Source organism: Pholis gunnellus (genome assembly GCF_910591455.1).
Source record: "Pholis gunnellus genome assembly, chromosome: 5".
NCBI classification, from domain to species: Eukaryota; Metazoa; Chordata; class Actinopteri; order Perciformes; family Pholidae; genus Pholis; species Pholis gunnellus.
In genome coordinates, this window is record NC_136531.1 from 8,398,097 (window position 1) to 8,423,653 (window position 25,557).

The 25,557-nt window shown below is 41.7% G+C and overlaps 2 protein-coding genes across 4 annotated transcripts in view; one reads left to right on the forward strand and one right to left on the reverse strand.

Annotated features, from left to right (window-relative positions):
- lrba (LPS-responsive vesicle trafficking, beach and anchor containing) overlaps positions 1-25,557 on the forward strand; it is a 180,203-nt gene that overhangs the window by 84,798 nt on the left and 69,848 nt on the right. For all 3 annotated transcript variants that reach the window (XM_079159646.1, XM_079159648.1, XM_079159647.1), the window contains exons 36-39: positions 1,501-1,667; positions 15,766-15,890; positions 20,433-20,576; positions 22,351-22,487. In XM_079159646.1, the coding sequence (XP_079015772.1) occupies positions 1,501-1,667; positions 15,766-15,890; positions 20,433-20,576; positions 22,351-22,487 (573 nt within the window). The remainder of the gene's footprint in view (positions 1-1,500; positions 1,668-15,765; positions 15,891-20,432; positions 20,577-22,350; positions 22,488-25,557) is intronic.
- Positions 23,762-25,466, reverse strand: mab21l2 (mab-21-like 2). The gene has a single exon (XM_079159649.1). It carries the CDS (start codon positions 25,108-25,110, stop codon positions 24,031-24,033), a length of 1,080 nt encoding a protein of 359 aa, XP_079015775.1. The 5' UTR covers positions 25,111-25,466; the 3' UTR covers positions 23,762-24,030.

Genomic DNA, 25,557 nt, shown 5'->3' on the forward strand with positions numbered 1-25,557 from the left:
AGGTGATGAAATGTTTGTTTATGGTTATGAGTTTGAACCCAGCACTGTTGATTAGTACTGCAGACTTTACATGTCTGACAGGCGCAGATGGAAATGGACTTTATAGGCTTACTAATATCTGTTTAAAGGACGGCAATCCACATCACCATTTATTTAGGCAAAATGGATCATTTTTATAATCATATTATACATTATCTATACATACATAAGTGTTTCTCTTTTTCTATATTAACTAGTTGTTTTCTGTTTAAAGTTTAACATGTGCGATAATCAAATGCTTGGCGTAATTGTTGCATTTTAAACCCTATCCTCTTATTCCCTTCCTTTGGTCCAGCTTTTTACTTGTCCCAATTCCTGCTTGCCTTCAGTACCACTGATCAAGATTAATGGACATGCGACACACACACACACACACACCTACACACACACACGTACACATACAGCACAGCAAGGCAAAGCATTCTCGGGTTGAACATTTTGAACTCTTACTGAAATTTCCTTTTCCGTGCTCCCTTTATTTTTGCTGTTTCCCAGGTCATCATGCTGGAAGGTCAAGGCCCACATTAATGCCACACAAAGAGACATAGATTGATAATTAAGGCCCAGAGGCCTGCAGGAAAGGCCCTCTAATTTGATTTATACCTATAGATTTTCTGTCAGATATGAAATGTTGTCGTTCAAATTGAAGAGGAGGACCCATTATAAAGCGCTTTACTGGTAACTTTGGGAAAGCAGGTTCCATGCATCTGGGCTGATACCAACGGGTTAGTTTAAGGTTAATTTGATCAAGACATTAATATACAACTGAAGACGCATTAATAATCGAATGAGCTTTCGTCCTTGATACTGCAGCCATTTGCTTTAGTTGCTGTTCTGAGAACATGTAGAGGGAAATATAAAAGCACCAACGTCAGCCTGATGAGGTGTTTGGCCAGCTGTTACTATACATAGCATGTTTTTTTTCTTCCCCTGTCCCTTTTCTTATGCTCACCTTCAATACGGATTTAACTTTGAAACAATACTTTCAAAGCTATAAGCGCAACGTGAGTTTGAAATTGATTCTGAACACAGATAGAAATCAAAACACTGTTTCAAATTATAGCTGTTATTTTTTAGAAGGTGTTTTACTTTTCCCATCGCCGCAGAGTTCAAAGGCCCATTCTGATAACAAATTCCGACAGAGAAAAATGTCCTCCCTGTGCATTGTGGGTATCGTATGATTTGGTGTGCCGGGGGGCATTTAGTAAATGCGTGTCCACTGTTATTAATCAACATGACATGAGGACAGAAATGACCCCATGCTTTTCATTTGGTTCTACTCAGAGTGGAGTTTCTGTATATGTCTGTATTGTATCTTCCTATAGAGCTGTTTTTGCTACATATGTTCCACAAGATACGAGCACAAATTACAATTAAAATGTTGTATAACTCGCAATGTACGCGCTCGTGATACCTTCACTGACGGAATGTATAAAGGCACCTTTTCTCTTTCGTTCCTAGTCGAACTGTGCTCAGTACGCAGCGGAGAAGCGAGATGAGGAGAAGATGTGCGACCACCTGATCCGAGCAGCCAAGTACCGCGACCACATGACGGCCACACAGCTCATCCAGAAGATAGTCAACATCCTGACCGACAAACATGGAGCCTGGGGAAGCTCTTCCAAAAGGTAAAACACAAGTGTTGAAGCAAACACACTCACACACACATTGCATTTTGTGTACATGTTTAATCTATTCTTTGTACGGCAGGTGTTTGATTACGTTTTTTTTATAAATGTGAAAAATGACAAATAATCCTTTAATTCCATATTTTGTCACAATGAGATTTTGTTCCCCACATGTCGGGATGTTTTAGAGACAATAAGTGAGCCTTGCAGAGGAAAAAACCTTTAATCAAGAAGGATGCACCTGTTTAGTTTTTTTTTCATGAACCGTGTTCATAGCATGTCATTTCTCTCAGCCTTGAAATTATTCAAACCACTGTAATGGTTTTAATCTCATCATAATCTTTCTCATCCCCCAATACTCATGGCTTTGATTAAATTAGATTTGCAAAGGTGAAAATGTCAGCTGTGGGTTGAATGATGCATTGACTGGAGAGAGGGATGAAAGCCATTTAAACAGCTCCGCTTCCATTAAGAACAGAGGGAACCCTATCCTTCGTGTTTGTTTCGCCAAATAGGCAGCAGAATGCAATGCAGCTATTCCCTAATGATGGCTGTTTGTGCAGGTAGTGGGTAATGGTGGGCTGGAGAGACGGCCGCTGGCTCGTGCTTGTTAGGCTGAACCAACTCTCCAGAGACTCGTCTGGCGAGGGTTAGTTTGCTATTGGATCAGGAGTCTATCTCTGGCTGCCTTTGTTTTTTCTTTGCTATTTTTTTCCCTCTTGTATCAGGATATGGTGTATTTGTCATATTTTTCTTGCTTTGATACCATCTCCCTCCCTTCTGCTTCCATCTCTTTTTTTTTCTTTCTTTTTTTTATTAGTCTTCATGTGTACTCACACCAGGCTATTTACTATGGAGATTGTGTTCTACGAGCCCTGGCCAGAAAAGTCCCCCATTACTGGCCCTTTATGCCGTTGCGCTATTGATGGTTTTCCTAATGGCTGCCGATGGGCGCAGGGAGCCATTGGCACTGGGCCTCGGAGTGCAGCGCTCTTTTAATAAATCACAATCAGTCCTGTGCCATTACATCAATATTTTTGGTCAATTACTGTGAAGGTCAGGTGGTGCAGCTATGCACCAGAGCCCGTGGTATGCGGGCATTGGAGAAACATCTGGTGCTGAAAACCCCCAAAAAGAACAAGTAAAAGCAAAAGATGGACACATGTAAAAAAAAAAAAGAAAATACTCACGCACACACCTGCATGCCTGCAGGCGTCCTAATACAAGAGATGTTTGTTCCCTAATTCCACAAATGCAACGTGTGATGCAGCAACATCCCTGCCTGTGAGTACAGACGGGAGGGGAAGCACGGATGCACACGATGCTTTCTCCAGCTGTGAAATTGAAATCCAGGAACACAAAGACAATACGCAGCTATGATTACAACCTTTTGTTGCCGGCCTGCTCACACGCCATAAAAACGTATTCCCCAAAGTTTCCATTCAATAAAGACTCTGAAAATGAAAATATTATTTTCTCACAAGCTGATGGGAATTGTTGTTTCCTCACGGCAGGCATCTAATATCTTCTGACACAGTGTGACCCGCCTGAATGCAATTTGTGTCTTAATATCCAGCTTACAGCGGCCCCGGCCTCTGGAGAAAAGAGGTGTTAGGTGATTTTCCTTTTTCCATTCCCCTGCTTCGTCTGCGGTTCTCTCTCTCTCTCTCTTCCTCACAACATACAATTTCTTTTCTCCTTCTCTCCCACTCCTTGTCCTTTGCACTTTCTCGTTTCACTATCTACTACAGTTGTATCAGCGGCCGTCCAGGGAGGATTTCCACCACCAGACAGCGGCGGCAGCTCTCGTTTTTGTGCCCTTGTCTGTCATCTAGTGTCAAGACATAGACAGATCCACAGCCAGGCAGACGGATAGGGCGACTACCTGTTCATCCATACGTTTCTGTCCCAGTGCCTTGAGACTCAGGTGTTCAACATGCCAGCCTGCTGTCTTTTTGAGCGAGGGAAAAAAGTAAATTAACACCTAGCAGAATGGCCACAAATGAAACAACTGGCAGATGTCATTTTTTCTCTCTCCTCATCACTCATCATTTTTTTCCCCCTCCTCTTTCTTTGAGCTTGGGTCCACTGAGCATCCAGACCGCTGCCGTGTTTATTTGGGTCAGGAATCATCTTTCATGTATATGACACCTAGACAAAGTCGGCGGACAGAGAGGGGAGATGAGGGCAGATGATGGAGAACGCCAACTCACAGTCTCTGGGGATTCGCACTACTCTCCTCCTTCTCCCCTCTCATACCTTCTCTTTATTGCATTCTAATAGGCTGACTAATGTACCATGGAAATTCACTCTGGATGCAGGAAGCGAGGGAAGTAAAAGGAAGGTGGCTGCAGCTGAAAAAAAAAGGTTGAAGTGTGACGTAGAAGACAGTGTGCACACTTTTCTTTTAAATCCAGAGCTGCTGTTGACAATCTACTGATGTAGCCAGTCTGTTTGAGACGAATGGAAACATTATTCAAAATGAAGAGGTTTAGGTATACTCCCTGGTGTTTGCTGTTTTCCTCCTTTTGTCTTCTTTCCTTTTTAAGCCTGCATCAGCATCCTTTTTATCCAATGGTTCATTCCAACAATCCTCCCCTACAGCTAGTCCCCCTAAAACACACACACCTCGAGCACCAACCCCTCTCCCTCTGCTCCTCCTCCCTCATATAAGCAGCTCATTTTCTGCAGCACCACTGCTCTAATGGACGCCCTTAGGCTAGAGGCTTCCCAGCCAAGGGACATCCATCTTTTGGCATGTCACACTCCCGCCCCGGCACAAAATCTTTGTGATGTGCACTCCAATTTTTCTTCAGTAAATCAAATCTTCCTTCCTTCAGAAAGACGAATGCTTTGGGGTTGGAGCGTTATAGAGAAAATCAATGCCGGCAAAATTGAAACAGTATGCCCCCGTATTGATCGGCCTTGTGAGATCGAAAAAGAACAGCTTTGTAACTGTTCTGCTGGACAGTTAGCTGACCTGTAATGGACAAACTATTGATATTAGCATTACTATTTTATCTTGTGCTATGTCATTTCACCAGCGCAGTATTGAGGGAAAGAAGCCGGAGCAGAACGTTCACAGTTAGAAAAAGGCTTTTCGCTTTTCATCCATTAATGATACAGAAGAGACACAATTTACTGAGGAAGGTTTTGTCCTTCTGCTTGAGTTATTTGATCTTTGTAGTAAAGGAAATATTGTTTCCTTTACACAATATCCCCATCAGATGAACATATATGTGATGCATGAGCAGAGTAAGTGCAAAGCAGATACTAAATGCATTCTATTGATTATTAAGTCTGCAATGAACGATTGTTTCCATTATGAATTAATATCGGGATTCTTTTTGTTACAATTTTATTTATTTGGCGAAAAATACTCATCACAATATTCCTTAGCCCAACACAGTATCCAAAGGCTAAAATTAATAGTTAGCAAGTAAATAATAACATCTGATACTGTAACCAGTAAGTGTTTGGCATTCATGCTTAATAATGACACAAACAATGAATATATTTTCTAAAATTGTGGTCAATTAATTGTTAATTTTCTAATTCCAGTTCATGATTGTTTTCTCTAACAGTCATTCTTTGCATTGTTTTTGCGTTTATTCGATTCATGCTTTAGTCTGTGATATGTCAGGAAATAGTGAATCAGAATTTTCAGCAGACCAACTCTACATCTTCAAACGGTACACTGCCCGAAGATATTCATTATTGGTGATCAAAGCAAAGTTCTCACATTTAATAACCTCAAACTAGCGGATGTTTGACATTTCTTCTTGTAAATGAGTCAAACTTATTCGACCAAGTGGCGGCGGGTGCACAACTTAAGGTTCAGTGACTCCACAATGTGCAAATTAGCACTTATCGGCCTATTCTCATACTATATACATGTGTGTATATATGTATACATGTGTATATGTATATACTGTTAATACCACTTATACTGTTTATTGTGTATTCATATCCCTTAATGTTTATTCTACATTCTATATTTTCTTCTGTTTGTTATTTTGTACATTACTCATCACATAACTACAACATAAGCAAACAACTCAAAGTTAAATCTGGTTCAGATTTTCCTAAAATCTTCTTGTTGCACTGAAATACGTGACGAAGCTTCCACCAACTTAAATGCACTAACTACTAAAAATATGTATTTTTTTTTTTTATTTGATCAATCACTAATATTAAAAAGTAGCATTTTAGGTCGGGCCTCAGTTTGTCCCACTCGTTGAGCCTCTTGGACCCTCCCAAGGAATCAATGAATTATGCTCTGAACATACAGCAGTTGTGCTTACTACAGTTAGGACATTTCTTTTTCTTTTAAATAAATGATTGCGCGAGAAACTGCGGCAGCCCGATTCGTCTCTACTTGTATGCTTTCATTCCAGACTTAAATCACAATTATGATACATAATACTGAATGTAATGCATGTGTTAAAGCCGAGGTCTGCTCAACGTCTGCGCTGCCTTGCGTGCATGTTTTATGGACACACTGTACATTATGGCTGCGCTGGTAGCGTGCACGCAGAGCTGAAAAAGGAAATGGGACTCCAGCACGTCAGTGGAGATTATAACCGTAGGAAACAAGAACATAACTGTTTAGAGTACATTGACTCTCGGAAATGCATGACACGTGAGGGAAGACGGACGGACAGATGGAGAGAGAGAGAGGGGGATGGAGAGGGATGGAACGGAGGATGAGAGGGAGATATTTGTTACTGAAGCATCAAAAGTTAAGATGGAGACAAAGACGAGACATTTTTTTCCACATCCTTTCCTCTAGCTGCAGTATACACTAAACCATAGCGATGAGTGATTGCTCAAATCTGAATGTAAAAGGTTGAGAGCGTGTCTTGTTTGCTGGATGGAAAACTCTGCAGCTGCTGACTTATCTCACCATCAGATTGCCTTTTGTTGTATTTGAGAAAAGAATAAACACTGTTGCTGGAGCCCCAATCTTTCCTGATTCTGATTTATGCACCAGATTTTCTAATTGGTTTGTTTCCACACAGTGTTTACTATGTTTATTCTAATCTTTGGAGCTAATCTTCTTGTTTCAAACACATTTCTATCTTTAATTATTTCACCAAAATGAAGTCTGGCTGCCTGTTTAATCACATTTTAAATGAGATAATCTCTGAAATGAGCCCTTCTTTACATTGAAAACAGTCCGTAAGTCTGTCCAGTACTCAACGGATCATTTATAACTGATAATAGCTTTTGGTTTGCTTATAAATACTTCCAATCTAAACACAAACATGACCTGATGTACTGAGCAGTGGCAGCTGTAGCGGTCCCCAGCTCCCGTCTCGTCCGAGGCAGAGACAGTTGTTTCCTTTAGTCCCAGCCCCGACTACTTCAAAACCAATTAGCTGGTGGCTCGGGTTGTGTTCATCCATCTGCCTCGATACAGTCATAAACATATAGCATAAACATACAGCACGAAGCGACGCAAGGCCGCCTTCGGTTAGGTTTTTGTCTTTTTTGTAAACGAGACTCTTCGTATCGTGCAGGGATCTCCAACACTGAAGTCCTTAAACGGGGTTCGACGCGAAACCCTCCAGCTCATTAATCATGCACAGTTGACATGTGTCTAGGACAGAAAAAAAGTTGTGAAGGGGACAAAAAGGATGTTCCTTCGGTCTCTGGGGAGAATGTTCCAGTTTGACGGACTTGCGATCCATCAGTTACATAAAATAACGTGCCACGAAGGCCCTACCGTGCAGTCTGGCTCATGGATATGGAATAGAATATAGCCTTAATGATAACATTTACCGCGACTGTATATACAGTACAGTGGCTGGGGCTGTAAGGAATAGTAACAACGTGTCATGGTGGAACATATTAACGGCTGATGATGTCCACATGTTCGCGTGGTTAAGTGTTGCAGGTCAGACCGAGATTTCAAAAATTACACTCGGTGGATAATTTAAAATGATGAGAAAAAGGCAAGTGTTTCAGTTAAAACTGGTGCTTTGAATCATGGTTGTGGAAATGAGTGAATGTTTTTTTTTTTTTATGCCTCCGCCATGCCAGCCATTATGTTTTTGGGTTGTCAGTCCGTCCGTCTCGTTCCATTCACGTGAACGCGGTACCTCAGGAATGCCGGGAGGGGATTTCTTCAAATGTAGCTCAAATGTCTACCATGACTCGAGGCTGAATTGATTAGAATTTGGTGGTCAAAGGTCCCTGTGACCTCATAAAAAAAATAATTTGACCATAAGTCAAGAATTGACACGCTAATTATGACAATTTCCCATAAATTTCTTAAATTGTTAAGTGATGGTATTTTAAACAGACGGAGGCATACAACCACGAGGCGGTAATTCTGGTGCAGGAATTTATCGATTTAGTTTTGATTCCAATGATTTTCCAAATATGTTCAATATGTCAGTTCTAACAATTCATTATTTAATAGTGGAGCTTGTCCTGATAGGAAACAGTGAACCTGTTGGGAAGGTTTGATGTAGTTTGCGTGTTTAGATTTGAGCAATGGTACCTTTTTATCTAACTTTTAGCTATTTCTGACTTTGAGGCGGATGCTGCATCATAGCCGGTACATTTGTTTTGTTCCTGTAACAATAAATATACTTAAGATCAGCCTCACACCAATTTATGATCCTGTTTGTTTAATTTCCTTATTAAACACACAAATATGTGAATTTTACCAGATCATTTCTATTTATTCTGATGAGCTTAGCCGTAGCTGCTACAGTACCCTCTGAGCCACTGCTGTAAACTACTTAGTAGCAATATGACTCGGTGACAGCTTGCTATTGTGTGTCACAGAAACTAGAGGTGAGAAGCGACGAGAGGTTTTCAGTTTAACCAATTCATATTACCCTTTTTACATCTTTTAGACCCGCTTCTTCGCGTTAACGCCGTCCGTAGTGTTCGTCGTCTTCCTAGCCGCTCAGAAAGGTAATGGAATCCTTCCTATGAAGTATGAAGGAGGGCCGCCATCCCTGAAAGACCAATTACACCATCCTGCCTCGCTGCTCACAGTGTGACTCTGTAGCAACTCTCAGATTTATGAGTTCCATATACCCTTAAGAAAGTATATGGCCTTGGTGGAACAAGGTCATGATAAAAGGGTGCTGATCAATATCTGAATGAAAAGCCATTTGGGAAGTTTTTAGGGCTTTTTTTTTTTTTTTCTCCTTTCTCCCTGGATGCAATATCTGCAGAGTATCGATTGTCCGGGTCCAGTAGTTAGTCAAAGGCTATCTCCTTTGACTAACCTTTGCAGCGTGTCAGCCCCCCCCCTCCCCCGTCCTCGTGATAGATTGGTATTCTTCTAGCCGCTGTAATTACACCACGGTACCAGCAGGTCATTTATTTTGCTACTTTCAGCATTTGCCAAAAAATGGCCTTTATCTTTAGAATCCAGCTCTTTCTCGAGCAACTAAAGCAGGAAAAAAAGGCCACATAAAATACCAACGTGCGCGCCGAAGAGAGCGGAAGACTGAGGATCATCCTTTCCTCGTAGATCTTCAGCTGCGGATTTATGATACCCACACACACACACACACACACACACACACACACCCCTGTGTCTGAGTTCAAGTTCAGCAACACCTCAAGAGGATCAGACCCGAGGAGTTCAGTGTGTGAGATCTGTGATGTTAAGAACTGACATTGATGATGGATGCTAGGACCATTTTATTCATTCTGGAGGGATTTTGTGTCGAATTTATAGATACACACTTGGAATGATGGAAGGTTAAAGTCAACAGAATAAGAATTTAGCTTTACAAAGTCCAAAACGATTATAAGCATTTTAAACAGTGTGATCAAGCTGAAATTCTGACTGAGGTAGAGTACAATGTCTGATGCTCACGAGGCGATATTAAACTTTGCAAAAAACCCCCCAAATACCAGCAACATAATAATTCACTGAAAGAAAAGAACTATTTAAAATTCAGCGCTGATGCTTTGTTTCCCCCTCTCGAATGAAGAGATAACTACATCGCCATAATAGTTAGTCAGACTTCTGTTTATATGATCGTCTCAATCACCTTGCAAAGGAATTGCTGCACTTGACACGCACGCACGCGCACACACACACACACACGGACACACAGCGATGTAAGTGCTGTATAATGGGCACAGCCGTATGATGGAGGGAGGGAAGGAGGTGCTCATGAATAGCAGACAGTCTCGCTAGATGAGATTGTCGAGCCTTGTTGTCCTGAAGCAGGGCTCACAACAGACTAGTATAGAGAGTTCAATGGAGATTGTTTTATAAAGTATATACTTAACAAGAGAGATCAGTTACATTTTTCCCACTTTTCTGTGGTTTCAAAATCATAAACTAAGCTGGAATGTATTGCTTTTAAAAAAAGCTATATATTTAAAAATAAGTGTTTTTTTAGTTCATTTGAAAGTGAGATTTCTAACTGGTTTTGACATTTAAAGTGATAAAGGTTAAACATGGACTAATGTGTATTGTTAGATTTAAGCCCCTCATAAAAAAAAGAAGTCCTCCTTTCGACTCCCAATGTCAGCTAACCGTGAGCTTCTCCACTGTGTGTGTTGGAAACGTTTGGTATGTGTTCAGATTTGTCAAACCATTCAAGTTCAGCTCTGAAAGCTAGAGGTCAGAAGATTATTACAATGGGCCAGTAATGGCAGAATTATGCAACTCTGGTCCAGTGGATGCCCTCATTACCTCGCAGTAGTGGTGATAAATGGCCCTAAATGCATGTTGTCAAAATCACAGGAGAAATGTGACCCTATATCAAAAATACAGATGGTACCACTTCAGCGACGTAACATGGGGAGTGTGTATACACTATTTATTATGTAGTGATGCTTAGATAATTCTAATAATGCAAACCGTGAAGCTATTCTAACGTTTAACAATAAAGATCTCTTTTTTTTTTTTTTTTTACTGCAACATTCTGTTCGTTGGTCAATATTTACTACCTTAGTAATAAACACGATGCTTTCTCTTTCACCTCCCATGAAATCTGATATAATTAGTGTGTAATTGTCTGGCTTTCTGTTGGTGAATTTACACTGTGAGTGTAATTGCTGCTAATTGGAAGCTGCGCACTAAGCTGGTGGTAATTAGGGCTCGATTTGCATTATTTCATTTGGCTGCACTGCATTGTGGGGAGTCTGAAGCCTTTTTGCCTCCCACCCATGGGAGTACTTTGATCCTCGCAAGCCGGCGATGTTGCAGAGATGCAATATCAGTCCCTCTTCTTTTTTTTTCTTTTCCAGATCGCTTTTTGAAAGCTCTTGGATAAATTGGAGTTAATTGGGAGGAGTGGTGGGTGCTTATGTTGTCTCGGTAATGAGAGTGTGTGCACTCTTGTGTGTTCGCAACAAATTCAGTGAAAGGGGAGTTAACAAGAGTGATATCAAAGCAAACGATGTTAATGTACATGGACTTTGTTTCAGTGTGGCTGAATTCCTCAGCGCACATCTCAGACTTACATTGTTTTTTTCTTCTCTCTAATCCCGTGCATACTATTTTACTCTATGTTTTTACAACTCTTCATCCCCGATCTGTTGCAGTGTTGGATCACGTTGTTTAAATTCATATTTAAAATAGACAAATTAAATAATTCAATCCTGGGATTAATAATAAGGATGGGCAAAATGACCCATTTATCCCCATCATTTCAGGGGATAAGATGGAACCGTTGCCGGGTCTGTGACCCTGACATTACCTCTGGTAAATGTTGTCAACAACATTAGCTGAGGTGAATTAACATACGCACATGTAGAAGGTCCCCCTGTAAAACCTCATTGGAGTGGGAAGGCACAGCATTAATGTACATGTAGAAAATCACTTCGGCAAGACTTAATCATGCCAAACAATTTCAGTGGGAAGGTATTTGGTCCTGTTTCATTTTAATTTGAGTCTGGAGATGCCATCTATGTGATCGCTGCCACCGCTTGACAAAGAGCCAGCGCTCAAGCAACCAGTCCTCAACATGACAAATCCTCAATCTATCGCTGCTCTCCCGTTTCTTCTAAACACATGGTTTATGCAAATCAAAGCAAAATGATCTTGGGGATAGCAGCAATGTTTGAGCAATTTGAGGGCTGCCAATAGGAACTGGCATTAATATCAAATAAGGAAGGAGAGAAATGTCCTCTGCATATGCGGCTCTCATTGACTGTACCCAAATTAATTTAGCAGAAAGGTTATGAATGACTGTTTGTGCCGAAGTGCAGTCGCTTGTGGTGATATATGAAAGCACATTCACTCTGCACATTCACTCTGCTTGCCCTGCTTGCTATGATAAAGGTCATTTTATCATTTACATAACATCAAATGCTTTAAAATGAAAGCCATGCAAACGGAGTAATATTCTCGCTACCTCTCCGTAGTCGCCCTATACCTTTCTTAAAAAGCTGAATTCAAATGAAATGATATAAAATAGCCAAGTAGGATATATGATGCTTTTCTTTGTCTAATATCAGTTTCTTGTGTCAAAAGAAACTTTTTAAAACTGGAATTGCCCCCCCTCCCCCCAAAAAAACAACAACAACAACAAATGAACAATTGTGCCATATAAATAGCAGCGCTATGAAACTTTCAGGACCTGCAGAGAGAATCTATTAGCATGTTAAAACTGGCCATTTGATAATCCCAATAACATATGATGATTAATAGCGGGGACTTGAAAGTGGATTGGGATTGTTTATTTTAGTGTTTCTTAATGCCAGATTAGTACTATATTTAGGACAAGATTAAACCTTAATACCCCCCAAGGGAAATGAATCCTGCTGCACGAAACTGTAATAGTCAACAAAAGAAAGAAAGAAAATATCCACTCTGTATAAGATTAAGGTGTGTATTTCTAATGTTTTGTTATTTGGTTGTAATCGTAACAGACTGACAACTCGTACTGGGATTTATACATTACGTGCGTCTTGCTAGTTATTTGGGTAAACGGCTCCCATGTGTTGGACGATGGTTTACATCGTTGATGTAGTTCACTTGTCCCTCCACTTCTCTAAACACTCATCTTTCCAAATAAGCCGTTTATTAATCCTGAAGCAGCAAAGTGTCTCCTTGCAGCGTGATGGTGGTTTTTGTTGAGTTTATTAAATTGAAGGCATAACTGCTTTGTTACCCGATCAGGGGGAAAAAGCATCAGGGCCACATAAAAGGAGCAACTTGAACTTCCCCATTAGTCCTCTGTGTTGGTAAACTTTCTCAAATGTACAACTCCAGAGCCCTGACGAGCATCCAAAAGATGTTTTTTAAAAAAAAAGAGAGAGAGAGAAAAACAAAAAGGTAATCACTATTTACTACTTCACATAAAACTCTTCCCAACTCTGTTTCATCAGTAGCCAATGTGGTCTGCATTAGAAAGGCCCAACAAATTCTCTTTAGTACACACAAACTCAGAGCTTGCAGTGTTGTATATCAAAGTTTTGCCCAGATTTAAAAAGAGCACGCTCTCCTCCGTCTGTCAGATTTTCTCTCCCCTACGTTCATCATCAGGCAACAGTCACTTCAGGCTTAACGAGCCGGCCTTCCAGACACCTTTTATGACCAAACTAATTACTAATTACACTAGTGGTCGGCGTGAGCCGCGGCACAACGCCGGCCCTTTTGTTATTTTAATCGTTGTTATTTTGAAGAATGGTGCTTCAGTAAATTCTGCCAAGGATGCCCTAGGAGGATGGATGAGCTCTGAATAATTTATCGTGTTTGTGGAAACACACTCAGTGTGCGGTATGGGGGTTGCATAGCGCCGTACATCTCCATTCTCGTTACGGCGGCGCTCTCATTGGGGATTGATGACGAGGTATCTTTCATCGCGCGTCCACCTCTTCCAGCACCCCATCATTAGGTCTTCCATTGTCGCCTGTTCATGGTGCGCTGGATGAATATGACTGGCAGAGGTGGTCTCTCCCCCCCCTCCTAATGCTTTGACTAATTACTCCAGCCAATGGTTCCCCTCCTGATGGATTAATGTGTATTGTGTGAATCAGACATCCCCCCACTCTTCCATGAGATGAGAGACGAGTGCGTCCTGATTCGGAGCTGTGCGCCATGCACAACCTTGATAATTATTTTCATAGATGAATACCATTGCAGGCAGGATGATGAAGTGGCCATTTGCGTTCAGAGACTATCACACACAAACACGGAGCGGGGTCTTTGTCACTGGTGAGAAATCTGGTCTTGCACAGACCTGCACACACTCTTGATTCACTGCTCCTGAATATACAAAATCTACATTTTCATTTATGCTGTTTTGAAAATTTCCTAAACATCTTTCCCATATCGTGGCGTCAATGGTCGTCTTCTGTGCACTGAATTTACATACAGACTCCAGATATGAGCAGCAGCAACCCTCCACTCGTCATCAAGCATTTTGAGACAGATTTCTTTTCTTTTCTTGTGTCCAGATAAATCAAATAATCAATGGTTTTCATTAGCCAGGGCATGCCGGGTTTTAAAGTACCCGCTTGGAAATTGTATTTATTTTCTTGCGTAAAGCCCCTTTACCTTTTGGAGGCCCCTGTGTGATCATTGGTGTTGAACTGAAGATTTGTGAGGAGCCCCCGGCCAGAGCAGCGTTCAAGAGTAGATCACATAAAGTATGGAGGGGTTCTCCCGTCATAGTTTATACCACTGAAACCATAAACTGTGTCTTTTACACCTTCACAGGATACACTGCAGCCAGTTATGAATATCCTGGTCATGGTTTAGTTTTTATTAGTTTAGAAATGTTTTGAATCAATTCAATCTGGGTTTGTCTTCTTGTAACATCAGTTTTGCCACCTTTTTTTTTTTTTTTTGCGCCTTTTTTTGTGCTTTTAATTTTTTCAAAAAGGTTAGTCTGTGGAATATAGAACCATTTTGCACCCACATGGTTTGTAGGTAGCACGTCTCTTCATTTACTGTATGATTCATGAGTGTAGGTCCTGCTGGTGTTGTTTTTACATTTTTCGCACAGCCCAGCAGAATTTAAAAGATTTACAGTATTTTACGAAATCGTGGAAAATTGTTTGAGTGGATTTTAGGAATATCTGCGATGAACAAATCCAAACAGAATCAACTCCAGGACATGCCTAGACTAGGGTTTTCTTATTTCCTAAAAGTGTTTTCCTCATGAGAACATTTAGTACAAGTAAAACGATTATTTGACTTGAGTCAGACAGTCGGGATTTAGTCTCACTAAAGACCCAAGTGCATGTTGTTTTTCCCTCCCAACTGAGTTGTTAATCATTAACGCATGAGCTGTTTTCACAGTTAAAAAGAGTGGATTTCTGTGCTGCCCAATGCCACATAAACATCTTTGTTTTGCACTAAAAAGTTCTTCAAATTAAAAACCCTTTAAACTGAAAAAGAAACATGTAATGAGAAAAATGATTTTATTACGCTTTGTGGTGCCTCCAAGCCATGGGTAATGAATATTTTAGATTACGTTTTAATTAAACCACTTTCAAAAATAGAAGAGATATTTCATTATAGACAGGTACACAGTGTACACGTACAATGCTATGTGGCAATGACTCCTCATTAAAAGTTAACACTTTCTTTGCCTTGAGAGCGGGATGATTTACTGACCGGGCCTGGTAAAGGGAGATGTGAATTGGAAAGAGAAATGGCTGCTGTAGACATTGATTAATATTGGTAATGCTATCCACCCCCCCCCCCCTCCTCTGTGTTTGTAATGGCCTTCTCCTTATCCTGCTAGCCATGAGTCCTGACAAGAGGTATCCTGCTGGGCTTGAAATGAGCCTAGAATGGAGGCATGTGCCCTAGAAGTGTGTGGAAAATGATCACGCTGGCATTTGCTCCTTCCACTGTGATGCACTTAGTGCTCAGTTCACCATCTCACAGAGAGCGCAGGCAAAAATAAATGAAAAAGGGAACACCTTAGTCTCTTTAGATGGAGATACCGTCACTGTCGAGTCCAATGATTTGGGCTGCAAGCTTGTGTCTAAGGGAATGTTTTTTAAAGAGTTATTCTGAGGGTAAAAAAAGACCAGCAAAAACACAATGCTGTCTTTATGTACGCTTGCTCGGACCGAGCGCTAATGCTGGGCTGCTATACCATGCTGGCTGGTAATTGCTAACACATGTGCTACCTCTGTCTCGCTGCAGCCGGCCGAGGGAGTTCTGGCGCCTGGACTACTGGGAGGACGATTTAAGGCGGCGACGTCGCTTCATCAGGAACCCCTCCGGATCCACTCACTCAGAGGCTACGCTCAAAGCCGCGGCCGAACACGGTCAGTCCCATCCACCAAGTCCCTTCCTGTTGGTTGCACACTCCCTTTCTTACTCACTTGGTGGTAGCACCAGGTACATGGTAATAAAAAGATTTATTGTACAACAAGGCCGTAAAATAGCACCCTCATTTAGATTTCACAAAGGTAGTTTCATACTCTGCCTCCCATTAGGCAAAGCTGGACTAACAATCGACTGTTTCTGTTGCATGCTTTGCTCAGAAATTCAGTTTTCAGCTAAGTGGCTATGACTCAAATGAAATGTGAATTTTTGTCTATTCTTTTTTTCTTCGCTGCATAACAGTGGCTTATATCAGTGGTAAGTAGCATTCACGCTCCTATATTTTGTTCCCTTGTTGAGATTTTTTGCGTTTGACTGAGGGATCATTTTGGGATTCATGCTTTTTGATGCATTTTCTTACAGAATAGTTTTAGATCAGAGGTAAACATAATACAATATTCTAAATAAAATGAGTTTTGAGGTGTATAATTACGATGAATTTATTGATTGAATGTGATAAATTGTATTGGTCCTTCAGCTTAATTAACAGCCTAGTAAACACAAATTGCAGTCTACCGAACATCATTGAAGAGAGAGTCCACATTGTACTGTGACCCTCTTAAGATGTGGGAAAGTTTAATGGGGTATGGAATAAAAAACAATATTCAATACTCTGCTTTTACCCAAAGTACAGCGTTCTCATTTAAACTAACAGCATTGATTACTTTTTCCTTTCGTATTCAAACAAGGCCGATACATTTTTCATTGTTTTCGTGCGCTTCCCTGTAAAGACAGGTGCCGATTTTCAATAAACATTGTGTGAGAGCAACTTAACATTCCCAGCAGTCACCTGTGACCACAACATCTAAATGACACATGTCCCTGCATTAACACCAGGAGTCGCATTTCTCTTCTCGAGTGCACGTAATCCCTCATTTCTACAAAAGAAATCCAGCACACCACCAGGGTTTGCAATCATCGTCATGCTGGACCTACATTTTACCAGCTCAATCAAATCCTCTCTCCGGTAAACGGCCGTTTCTCGACCAAAAATGTCCTCAATGTGTCTCCCGCAAAAGTCCCCTTAAATGTGACATCATTCCCTCCCGAAGACAAATGGCAGGTGTGACAGAAGTCAATACGAATGTGATCTAAAAGCAATAAGTGTTGGGGATCCCAGGATCCTGGGAGACTTCTGGTCTGCAGTAATGGCTGCAGTGTGGAGGCAGCTGGAGACCGAGGCCAGCTGGTCGCTGCTCTTCTGCTGCAAACCTCTGAATTTAACTTAGTCTCCATCTTAATTCCTCCTTGTTTTCCCTTCAGCTAGTTCATGACAGAGAACAGACGCATCACTTACGCTCTGTCGTTGACTTCTTTTAGCTGATGAAAAACTGTTGACGGTGTTCCGTCATTCAGGTATTTGGTCTGGTATTCAATTTTATTCTAAACTATTTATGTGCTGTGTTTATTCTTCACTGGGGGGGCGGGGGGACAAATTCCTGAAAACATTTGGTTTCAAAGCCAAGTTTGTGTAAAAATCGTCAGCAGCCAGTTGTGGCGAGGGTATGCTACCTCGGGAGAGTGTACTGCTCGACTGAAGTACGAGAATATATCATTAAAATAACTCTTTGACGTTGAAGCCTGCCGGCATCCATTTTCTGATGTAACCTTTCGTCTTGTTTTAGTCGACCCGACATTTGTTACGGAAGTGCAGCTCAAGATGAGAATGCGGGGCTGAGTTTTCAAACGGAGCACAAAGGTCATATCTGGCTGTAATTATATTCATCAGATGCAGAGGGGAAAATGCAGTCTCTCCCCCTAAGAAAATATTTAGTATAAGATCAAGCCTGAATTTACCCTAATTTTCTTGCTACTTGTGGCTGCACTTTTCAAATCTCACGCTTGATCATAAAATTAGAAGCAATGGAAAATATTTAGCATTTTTTACTGAGTGATCTATTGTAACAAAGTGTTGTTTTTCCTTCTTTTTTTTTTAAAAGAGCGGAACATGTCTTTGCATTTGAACATGGGAGAAAATGTGCATTTCTGCGTTAAGGGTAGGGACAACCGTTATCATTCATACTGCGCCAAGATGATTTCCACAGGAGGAGTGTGTGGCTGCCAGTAGGCTTGAGTAGGCTGTTATGTATTTATGCCTGGAAAGAACCATCTTTTCTGGGGATTGATTTGGTCTGGTCCGGGCCCCGTGTTCCAGAGGTGGCAGAGTAAATACCTGAAGACTAATGTCTCTGTTCTGGTAATCAATACTCGCCTCATGACCACACTCCTGGCTACGCTCCCGTTAAAAACAAATTTGTTAATTTTGACAATTTAATTGCTGTGACCATGCATGCCTTGAGTTGTATAAGCAGGTAGTTGAACCTCTCAGTCGGGAAATGGGGTCTTGGAAAAGTGTAACCTGTTGGGATTTCTGCACCTTTCTGCTCCCCGTGTGATGAGTGATGAGGTTGAAGTGCCCTGCTGGACTTTTTTTTTTTGTCAATGTGGCCCGTCTGCTCTTTGCATAGATTGTTTTTCATTGTAGTCTTTTAAAATTACGATTTGATTTAAATGCCATTTTAATAAGGTTAACGATTGTTGTAATTTTGCATCTAAATGTTGTATTTATTTAGTATTATTTATAGCGCTTAATTATCAGCTAATTCCATATTATACACTTGCATATTTCGATTTTAAATCCAATTGGTAAAAGCTTGTACTCTGAAGTTAACCAGCATGATTCCCCAGACACACACACACACACACACGCACAACCCCGCCAAAACCTCAGACTTGTCAAATTATATGAAGAAAAAAATAAACACTATCCACTTTCGGAACAGAAAGAGTGAGAAGTTAGCGCGTAGCCTGTCACTTATCTGCACGTTTCTTTTATGTGTGACATGAACAAAATAGCTTTCCTTGCTACACTCCAGCTGACTGGTCAGTATTTTGGTTTCACTTACTTCAGTGTATATTATACTGAGGAACTATTAATAACTTGTGCTTGAGGGTAATAGGAGCATGGATCAGCCCAGTCTCCAGGTTGAGTTGCATCAGACTGTATGTGTAAGGCTTAATACTGTATGTTAGTAATACAGTACTTGGGTTGAGCATTGCTGAGCATGTTGACGGTGAAATTCCTAGAAGATCAGATACATCTCTGTATTTTAAGCTTGTGATAAGTCCCCTGTCCACTTGCTTGGTGTGAATACAATGGCATGTGGTACGTATTAGAGGAGCTGGTAGTAATTTCAGTGCTGCTAACTAAAGAATCCTCCAGGGAGGCTTAATTACAGGAAGACCATTCTAAATATCGGTGAGCTGCATATTTTCCATGACAAGAGATTTTTTATCCTAGCTCCTCTAGCAGTTTCAAAGTATGTTACCACATGACGCGGCTGTGCATTTTTAGGAAGTGCAATTGATCTCAGGTGATAATGAAGGAAAAAAAATGTATGTTCAGCGTCTAACTGGATTAAAACTGTGTTGCTTTTACCAGAATGCGGGATTAGAAAACGTACACAGAAGCTGAGAAAGCTCCGGCTATTTCGCCAGCTATGTTTACAAAGAGGGAGGACGTGCCAGCTCGTCTTTGTGCCGTGGACTTGTGTCTGCGGATCCTCACCATGCACCACTGGGGAATGCAGGGCTTTGTAAATGTTTGCAGATTAACATTTTTCTTAAATAATCCATTGGGAACCTCAAGTCGTGTTGAGGCGAGATCAAAACGGGCAGTGTGTGAACCCTCGTTTTGTTTTAAAATGAATGTTTGAATAATCTTTGTGTTAAATGGTGTTTTGTTTTGATGCGCTTAGGGTTTGCATCATGTCGGTCTTTAGTCTGCCTCGTTGTTTTCAGTTAGTCTGCTCGTAGCTCTAGATGTCTGAAAATGCGACACAAGTCAGCATGGCTCCTCTGCTGAATGTAGGTTAAACGGCAGTGCTTAGTGAATAGTTTTATCAGAGGGTAAACCTGCTATACTTATAACAAAGATTACCTCTTTCTGTTTGAAAAAGCTTTGAAAACCAACAAAGATATGTTTCACTAAATTCATGAATTACTTTAATAATTAGTCTCAAATCAATTGTTTTATGAAGAGTGCTAAATGAATGCAATTCTGAAAATATAGATTACATTCAAATTTTGATTTGATGTGAGTTTGTTACACTAATCACTGATTTGAATGGACAGCCTTCTCTTTATGTACCACACCACCACTATGGTTAAAGACGGTAGAAATTAGGCTGATGGTTCATATTAGAGCACAACCACTTTTTATTAGTCAATCTAAATATACTATTTCCACTGTCATGGCTTGTTTGTAATGGTTGCTTTGATTTGCTGTTGTTAAAGAGAAAAGCTGAATCGGGTGTTTTGTCTCAGTTAAAAATGTGCTCAAACATTTGATCATTTAAACTTTGAAAGCCATCAAACAGCGCACTGAAACAAAGGTACAAATGCTTATTGGGGTAAAATATTTTTTGTATTGTATGCATATGACGTAAAATACTAAAAATAAAATGCCCCCTTTCCCCCTCCAGCGTCCGAGGAGGATGTTCTCAAAGGCAAGCAGTCCATCAGGAGCCAGGCTCTGGGAAATCAAAACTCTGAGAGTGAGACATTGCTTGACGGAGACGATGACACTCTGTCATCCCTGGAGGAGAAGGACCTGGAGAACTTAACAGGTAAAGAAACGGCTCACTCTCTTCCCCTCTCACCCCTCCTGTTGCGCTGTTTGTCCTGCAGCTCAAACAAAATAAAGAAACATGCTCGTTGTCATTTTCATGGAGCTTAAAATCCTACATATGCATGTGCCACTGTTGAGAATAGTGAGTTATAGAGCACTTTGTCTTGTGCACCACATCTCCCATAGGATTTCCCCTGTTTTGCTTTAATATCAGTGTGTTGTTTAGATAAGAACCCTTCTGTACAAGTAAAAAAAAAAAAAAGAGCCTTGAATAAAAGCCTTACCGAACTCTCATTATGGCACCACCAGAGTACTTGTGAAAACACAGTATTTTCAGTTTTCTGTCTGCCACTGGAAGTCTACTTCACAAACATACAGCAGCAACTCTTTAAACATGTTTTTCTATCCAGCAGTAGATGAGTTTATCCCAGGATACTGCTCAGCCTGGAATGGGACATTATCTGCAGCATAGCCGAAATAAAACCTCCCCTCAAGAGCCCGATAGTCTGATGAAATGACGTCAACACAACCGTATATTATACTTTATCCAGCTCACGATGTTGCCAGTCCTTTGTTGCTTTTGAGCCGTCTGATATTTAAAGATTCCTAATTAAATATAATTTAGTCCTCTAATCGGATTGCAGTGTAATCCGCATTTTTTTCCCCCTGTATGTGCAGTGACAGCGCCCACCAGACTAAGCTGCATTAGTGGGGTTCAGAATGCTATTAAAATAACGCAACTGGAGGACAATAGGATTAAACGTTGAACGCTGTCTAATAAAGTGATGTGTACTGTGAGAATGGAGTCAGGAGAGCTTCAGCTTCTCGTCTTAAACAGCTGTCTGCTTCAGGTGTAATTGAATGTCTTTGACTTGAATGGAACTAAAAAAAAAAAAAAATGTTATTTCAACCCACGGATAACATGTCAGTGCTCACGGGGTTCACGAGCGGCAGAGGGATGAATAAATATATGTATGTTTATTCCATCCGTTTGCACGAGTGTGCGGGGCGGGCGCTCAGGGAAATCAAGCCGGGCTCCGAGCTTCGTTTCTCCGCAGCGCACATCTGCAAATACAATGCCTCATATGTGCAGAGCCGGGCAGAGCTAACAGCCACAGCTCCCCTGAGCCGGGCGCTCATTGTCATATACTGGCATAAATTAAGATTGATGAGAGATTAAACAGAGCTTCTTTCAACCGCCCGCAATCAATGCGTCCTGACTGACAGTCGATTTCTGACAATTATGTCGCAAAGTTGCACACTGTTTATCGTTTATTTTAGTGCGAGTTTTTTAGATATAGCCTAGCCTAGGCCTGCAATATGCTATTGGGATAGATATGTATCACACAGTGGGCAGCTATTTTTCTTAGTTCAATTTGAACTCGTTAATTGTAGATTATCTAGGAGAAACACTACTGACGGTGTTTGAAGTAGCCGTATAGCAATTTGAATATACCGCAACTCTAATGCAAATAGTTGTCTGTAAACATTATTTCTGTAAGAATCACTCTAAACTTCCAAAATAGACACAGAGGATCGTTATCTTTGGCGTGTTTATTAACTAACCACGTGCTGGATTGAAGGCCCCCACTGTGTTTCTAACAGGCAAACACACCGCTCAGTGTAATCCCTTGTTGAGTTTTATATGTTTACCTTTGCTGCGTAAAAGCAGCGGATCCCCCCCCCCCCCCCCCCCCCCCCCCCCCGCCGCTTCCACTTTGAGAGGAGGACGGTGCGCTTGTCTCTCTGACCGACATGTGTCTGTCCTCCAGGCCCAGTAAACGTGAGCGCCAGCGCTCAGCTGGTGGCTCCGGCCGTGGTGGTGAAAGGCACTCTGTCCATCACCGCCTCCGAGCTCTACTTCGAGGTGGACGAAGACGAGCCGGGCTTCAAGGCCATCGATCCAAAGGTAAGAGACTCGAGCTCCATTGATCACGTCTCGAATTGTCAAACGTTTTGAAGCCATGCTCGAGCTTCCTTTAACTGCTGTGCAGGCTGACGAGCACAGTATGTTTCACAAGCACGTGTTATTTGAAATGCATTTAAAAGCAGACATGAGTGTGTTGAACACCTGGTAATGTTGAGTCAAAGACGAGATTAATGTCTTGTCACAAGTTACAATGTGACTATTTTAAATGAATTGGGGAATAAATGTCGTTTACCGCATGTTTTCTTTGCAATATGTATGTTTTTTCTCCATGAGTATTTTCTAAAGTAAATTTAACGCAATAACATTTATATTAAGTGGGAATAAGAAATACATTTTTGTTTGTGATAAATAAACAAATGATTAAACTCTCCATGGGTAAAACATAACGGCACATGGATCAGGCCTTAACATTAGTAGTCATCAGGATTTTTTTAAAAGTAAACCTATTTAAAAAATAAATAAATAAATTGCACGGAAATAGGGCTCCGATTAAAAAAAATAGATATAGTCAAATTTGGACTAATATCGATACTTCTTCATGTTAGCTACGGGAGACTGCTGGCCCACAGGTGGTTGTGTTTGTTCAGTTGAACACTGCATGAAATGATCTGATTTGTTTTAAACCTGTATAGTTGCGTATTTAAATATGTTGATTTTAATAACATGCGCATTCATTTGAATGTGATTTTTGAGTCAGAATCCATTGTTAAAAAAACTCTAGAATAAAGGTGTCGTATACGATAGCACTGCGCTATCTAAAACCCTCTGCATTCATCAGATTAAGGCTTCAGTTTGTGTGTAGGCCCTGTGCGCGTGCTGCTGTTAAAGCAGAGATGCTACCAGGCCTATATATTAACACGAGACTGTTGATTTACATTCATTCGAAAATCCTTTAGAGCCTGTCACTGTAAAAAAAATAACGTATGGCCTGAAGTCGGCGGTGCACATTCCTTCTTTAAATGTAGCAAACGCTTCCATTTTTCTTTTCCCAGTGTTGATCCCAGGTCAGCTGTCTCTCGTCAAAATGAATCATTGAATGATTCTCTTCATCAGACAATAGCAAAAAATAAAATGCTACAGATGTGCCTGTCATATCAGCTGTCAAAACACGCCAAGACACGAGGCCAAGTTGTAATTTAATTTGCAACATTTTATTAACATTTCTTTTAAAGTCACATAATGAAAAAAATTGAACTTGGCACGCTACATTTTTCTTTCACTTAACGATTTTGTGCATATATTTAAATAAACGTTTCTTCACTTTGTGAAAACATTTAAAGAAGACAACTGAAAGTCATTACATTTATCTGAAAATGTACCTTCACTTTCTCTCTGGCAGTGGCCCAATTGCTCCATTTAAAAAGGGTTTTGTGGTTTGCTCGCTGCATTATTTTTCTTACTGATTTTTTTTTGTTTTCACATTGCTTGGAGAATCAGTTGCAGAATCGTATTTGTCCTTCTCTGAAGTTTTTTTTTTTGTGTTATCCCAAAATGTCTCTTCGGCTCTGTCTCGACAATCACTTCATAGTTTGTCCAAACTTTTAGCGTTGGTGAGGATTTCCCTCGCTAGTCTCCACGTCTGCTTTGCAGCAGCCTCCAGGGCCGAGTGAGGCTTTCCCTGAAACAAGTCCAAGTTTGGCAAGAAGTAGTGGGGACATCTGCGGCACTGCAGACAGGATATGAGCTGCAGCAGGATGCCATTCAGTCGGTCTCCGAGGCAAGACTCGTCCCAGTCGGTCTCTCTCGGGTGTTTCTCGCACTCGTACAGCAGCAGGGTCTTCATGTGGTAGTTTTGGAGCGGCTGTCCCGGGAGCTCCAGGTGACGGTCCCTCAAAGTCTTCAGCACGGACAGGCACTTCTTCCTGCAGCCGGCCATTAGCAGCCTGTTCTCGGCCTCGCTGAACTGCAGCACCCAGGCGTCGCTCTCCGCGGAGCTCTGCTTCCCCGTTAACGAGTAGCACTCTTTGGAGAGGAGGTTAAACCCCTCTGCTTTGACTTCCGCTACCCGGTTGGGACCGGGCCAGGGGATGTGGGGCATGGGCCACTGAGCCGCGCTCCGAGGCCAAATCCCAGTGCACTTGAACGCGGGCGTGATCTGCACCACGTACCTCTCCCTGATCCTTAGTCTGACCTCGCTGGTGTCCGCCACCATCTTTACCACGTCACGGTAGCTGCATTTGTCCACGGCCTGTGCCACCAGAGTCTGGAACCTGGAGCGGATCTTTCTGGCCGAGAGGTAGCCCGAGGCGGTGATGAACTCGACCCACAGCGACATGCTCCTTTTACGGCCATCGCTCAGCTTCAGCACCGCGCAGCCGGGCAAGGAGCCGTCATCCACGAAGTTGAACACCCCCATTTGGTTGAGGTAAAGCACCACCTCAAACTCATTGGGGGAGATGACCTCCATCCCCTCGAAGCGCGCATCTATCTCGCTGAGGGAGCTGATGAACCGGGGCTCCTGCACCTCCACCTCCTTCAGAACATCCGACACCACTTTACAAACCTCCCGGATGGTCTTTGCAATGGCCGCTTTGCGAGCTTGGCATCTCTCGTTGTGATATTTGTTGAGCTGGTAAACCAGCTTTGCCTGCGTCGCGATCATGTTCGGGCAGAGGTCCGGGCTGTACACCGGGGAGTCGCAATAAGTTGACGGATCCAATGCTTACCGGTACAGCCAGAGGCAGACGCTTCCCCGTGCAGGAAAAAAAGTGTGTGATCAAAAGTTGTTTGGCTTGGAGCAGCGGATGGACGTCAGCGTGAGGAGGAGGAAACGGATAGGGATGCAACGATATTAGCCCTGCTAAATATCAGTCCAACCCAACAGCACTTCCAGCACCGCGAGGTAGAGTCGTATTCAGGCTGCGGGTCATCATCCGGGTCCTGGGTTGCAGACGCTTAAAGGCTAACATCGCCTACAGTGACCATCATCTCCTCTTGCTGTTTATTCTCTCCTCTGCGTCCCCGCTCACTTTTTCGTCCACACTCAGCTGTGAGCTGGACTTGTGTAGTTTATGAATGGTTGCTTTAGCAAGATTGAAAGGGGTCGGGC

Excerpts from the sequence above, each read along its gene's own strand:
- mab21l2 (XM_079159649.1), bottom strand. The coding sequence starts at position 25,110 with ATGATCGCGACGCAGGCAAAGCTGGTTTACCAGCTCAACAAATATCAC.